The sequence below is a fragment of the Palaemon carinicauda genome, chromosome 18 (assembly GCF_036898095.1).
Source record: "Palaemon carinicauda isolate YSFRI2023 chromosome 18, ASM3689809v2, whole genome shotgun sequence".
Lineage (NCBI taxonomy): Eukaryota > Metazoa > Arthropoda > Malacostraca > Decapoda > Palaemonidae > Palaemon > Palaemon carinicauda.
In genome coordinates, this window is record NC_090742.1 from 104605890 (window position 1) to 104610695 (window position 4806).

Here is a 4806-nt window from a genome sequence, read left to right on the forward strand (position 1 = left end):
TACCCTTAAATCTGCACTTTGGTGTAGATGCAACAGTTCCTCCTTTACTTAAATCACAAGACTTTGTCACTCACTGTCGAAAGGAAAAGGCAATCCTTTTAGCTGTCTTTGACAGTAAGAAGAGTAGTGAGCAACTTGACCTTCCTCATTCCTGTTCTCCTGATACTAAACTAACTAGTTTAGATTTTCGATCTCGTGAAATTAAATCTGCCTTGACAGCCCCTGATGCTTATGGAGGTGTTAACATGAATGGTATATTTTTTTTTTTTATAAAGATTCCGGATTTCTTGGCTCCAGAGGTATCTGTTATTTTGCACATTTTAGCAAGAAAAGAAGGTTTTAACACTTGTTGCTTAATTGGCAGTGTTACTCTATTTTGTAAATCTATTTGTAATACCTCAAGCCCAACTGATTACCACCCTGTTTCCATAACCACTATATTATCTAAAGTTTTTGAGTGTCCTTTGGTAAAACGTCTTAATAGGTTTGCTGAAGATAATCATCTGTTCTCTAGTTTGCAATTTGTTTTTGTAAAGGCTTTAGAGCATGTGATGCCCTTCTTACAATCTCCAATGCTGTATAGAAATCCCTTGATTGCGGTTAGAAAGTTCATTATATTGGCCTTGATTTTAGTGCTGCCTTTGACCCTGTTAATCATTAGGTACTTGTTTTCTAACTCAAACAGTTGGGAGTGAGTAGGTTGTCTCCTAACATTATCATTGAATTTCTAAGTAATTGATCATAAAGTGTTGTTGTTGATGGGCACCATGGCGAGTATAGTAATGTGATAGTTGGTGTTCCTCAGGGTAGTGTTCTTGGCACATTACTTTTCTTACTATTTACACATGGCATGTGGTTTGGCCTAGAAAACAAGCTTGTTGCGTTTTCAAATAATGCTACTCTCTTAGTATCAATTCTATTTCCTGTATGTAGATCTTGGATTGCTGAACCCCTTAATAGAGATCTATTAAAAATAGTACATGGTGCAAATAATAGTGCCTGAAGTTGAATCCTAACAAAACGTAAAGTATAATTGTAAGTAGGTCAAGAACATAGGCTCCTCAACATCCGGATCTCAGCATTGATAATGTTTCTTTCACTCTGTAAAACTTTCAAAATTTTAGGTGTGATTTTCAACAGAAAATTTACTTTTAAGAAACACATTAGGTCACTGTCTTCTTCAAATGAATAAAAAATTTGCCTATTGGGAAAGTTTTTTTTTAAGATTTTCGGTGATCAATCTATTCTGATGAAGTGTTTCAATTCTTTTATTCTACCTTATTTCGACTATTGTTCTCCTATCTGGTCTCCAACTGATTATTCTCATCTTAATTTGTTAGATAGGAACTTACTGTATACTAAATTTCTTATTCCTGATCTAGATAGTAATCTCTGACATCGTCGTTCATATAGTCTGTTATGCATGTTGCATAAGATTTTTTATAATTCTGATCATCCTTTGCATTCAAATCTTCCCGAACATTTCCATCCTGTTCGTAATACTGGGCATGCAGTTAATTCTAATAGTCAAGCCTTCTCCATCTTGTTGTAAAAGTTTTATTCCAGTTTTACCAGGTTTTGGAGTAGGCTACTACTACTACTGCTACTACTACTAATACTTGATGAGGCTTTTTCTTGTCGGTAAGTGATCCTGCAAAGACTTGTGTTAACAAAATGCCATCTTAATCTGGAAAAAAACACATAGAATTAAATTTTCAAAGTATATTTCGATTAGTATATAATCTTCATAAAGTTTGCAAATACAGAATAACGGACCGAGAACAAGGAAAAAAAAATATTTGATAGATTTATTGACTGACTTGCTATCGCTGTTGGCTTATTTCTAATACTGAATTCATCTGTATAAGACTTTTAGATTTATCTTATAATCTGAATTTAAAAGTTGTCTTATCGATGAGTAAATGTTTGATTAACTTTTGATTTCCTAATACATAATATTCTAAAAAAATTTATAAAGTCATTTGATATTAGGAAACTAAAATGCACGACTTAGAATTTAGACATGTGGGTCACATCTTATATTATTGAAAGACCACCTGAAATGTTGAAAATACTTCAATACTCCCTATTCTATTAGATTTATTATTCTTGATACAGATATTGATATATGTCACCGTCGTTCGGTTAGTTTTTTAAGCATGTTGCAAAAGGTTTTTCAAAATTCAGACCTTCCTTTGCATTTAAATCTCCCCAGACTGTACCATTCTGTCCCCAGTAATAGGTATGCAATTAATTCTAACAGCCTTGCCTTCTCCATCATGAGGTTCAATGCTACAAAGTATTCTTGAAATTTTGTTATAGATGTGACCAGATTGTAGAATGATCCTAATCAGGCTGTTGAATTGGTGGAACTTCTGAAATTCAAATTTGCTTTTATGCTGAACAGACTGATATAAGTGTCTTCATAGTTTAAATATGACACACTTATTTAACATCGTTACCGATCTTAAGATATCTTATATTCGTTTTTCATTGTTTTTCATGTATTTTATTTGTCATTATTTCATTTCCTCACTTGGTAATTTTTCCCTGTTGAAAACCTTGGGCATAAGATCCTGCTTTTCCAGTAGGGTTGTAGCTTAGCTAAAAAATTAATAACAACCCAATAATAACGCCCAATTTTAATTCTAATTTCTGAATTCAACTCTCCCTTAAGTGTCTCTAGCAAGTGGAAGATAATTAAACCAGAAACTCAAGCATAATTTGTAAACAGAGAAGAAGGTACTCATAGTTGGCAAGGATGAGCAGAATAAGACTTTCCATGCCATTCAAAACAAATGAATTACATTTGCCGTAATTCAGCTATCCTTGCAGGCGAAGGGAATGGAGGAGAGTTGGGAATCCGCCAACGGTTTACATAACCTGTTCTTAATGGAATTATCCTTTTATGAATAGCTATTATTTTAATACACTGGCCTATATCTTATTCAGTTGCACAAAAAAAAAAAAATGCCACGTTTAAGTCTTTTAAGGTTTTATTTTTCTTATCTACCATGTTTTGAATATTGTTCTCTTGTCAGAGTTCAAGCTGCTGATTCCCCCTCTTAATTCGTTGGACCGAAACTCGCGTTTTTTTTTTTTTTTTTTCGTTTTTTTTTTTATTTCCTCATACCCGAATTTATATTAATCTCTTGCGTCTTCATTCAATTAGTTCTTTGCATATTGCACTAGATTTTTCCGTAATTCTGAAAATCCTTTGCATTTAAATGTTCCCCGACTGTACCATCGTGTACGCAGTACTAGGTATGCAGTTAATTCTAACAGTTTTGCCTTCTTCATCATAAGTCTCAAATATACACCTCACTACACTATACTACACTAATCTGGTAGTTCATATATGTCGGACCTGTTTAACGTTACTATTGATTTTAATGTATTTAATTTTTTTCCTTTGTTTTTAAATTGTAACTTATTTCTTACTCCTCTATTTCCTTTCCACACTGGGCTGCATTTCCTTGTGAGAACCCTTGGGATTGTAGTATTCACCTTTTCCAGCTACGCTAATAATAATAATAATAATAATAATAATAATAATAATACCCTTTTTCTCCCCACAAAATGTATAGTTTGATATTTCCTATGCATGTAAAAACGGAATATAGTTAATTACATTGTCCACAGAAGCCTTTTAGTATCCTTTACTCAAGTATAATCCAAGATGACCCACACAAAACAAAACAGTCCAACCAACAGATCAATAACCACTTTATTGGTGTTAACTCATACATTCGTACCAGAAAGAAATTCAATTATCCCTCTTTAATACTGCTGTTTACTCCACTCCCCACAAGGAACATGTCAATTTGAGAGATAATATTTGGTAAGCTAATCACTTTTTGAACACCTGGAATGTATCTAATGGTACTAAATGGAGAACCCTACTTTAGTTGTCGTGCCATGAAAGTTTTACTTGTTTCTTTATATGGATCATACAGCCCCACTATCATTCCATTCAAAATTTGTTTCAAACCTTATATGTTTTAGACAAACCATCTCATTCCTACATACTTATGATTTAGAAACAGTCAATTCAATGCAAGTAACTTAGTACAAAATCACTATCATCAATATTACAACCTATTTGGAAAAGCAAGATGCTACACGCCCACTTGAGGAAAGGAAATAAGAAAACAGCTCGAATATTAGGCCGGGGTGTTCTCTCAAGGAAGAGAATTCTAACTGAAGACAGTGGAAGACCATAGTATAGACTAAAGAGCATCGGTTCCTAACATTTTTGATCCAGATCCTCCATTTACAGTTACATTTTTACCTTTGGACCCCTACAACGAAATAGGTTAAACCAACAAAATTGATAAAAGATTTTTCTGCAAAAAAATTAATCTATCCATATAAAATACCTTCCATTGTTACACTGGTTAAGTTGGGGGCCAATTCATATGAAATCAGAAAACAATCCGTTCAGCACTTTCTTATTTAAGTAAAATACATCGGAAAATTGTTATGCTAATGTTGTTATAGTTGTAGGTATTGCACGCAAAAACTATCTCTATAGTACTTGCCCTAGTTTTGAGCTTGCAAAAACATGTATGAATAAGAAAATAAATCACAAAGCATGTATGAATAAAACACGTACGAATAAAAAAAAAAATCACATAAACCACAGTGAATGAAACTTTCCATTGGTTGCAAAGAGGGCCGTCACTTTATATTCCGCAATGGGACTTTTGTGTCTGTTTTTGAGCAACCAGCTCATAAATCCTTGGGTCAGTGGCAGCCAGTGCATACCACGAGTCATCTTCCACAGATAGTTTGTTCCTTGATTTT

General features: G+C 33.5%; 1 protein-coding gene across 1 annotated transcript in view; it reads right to left on the bottom strand.

Moving 5' to 3' along the window:
- Positions 1-1557: 1557 nt before the first annotated feature.
- LOC137657465 (uncharacterized) overlaps positions 1558-4806 on the bottom strand; it is a 15803-nt gene continuing 12554 nt past the window's right edge. Inside the window, exon 3 of the mRNA XM_068391804.1 lies at positions 1558-1687. Coding sequence (XP_068247905.1) covers positions 1558-1687 — 130 coding nt within the window. The remainder of the gene's footprint in view (positions 1688-4806) is intronic.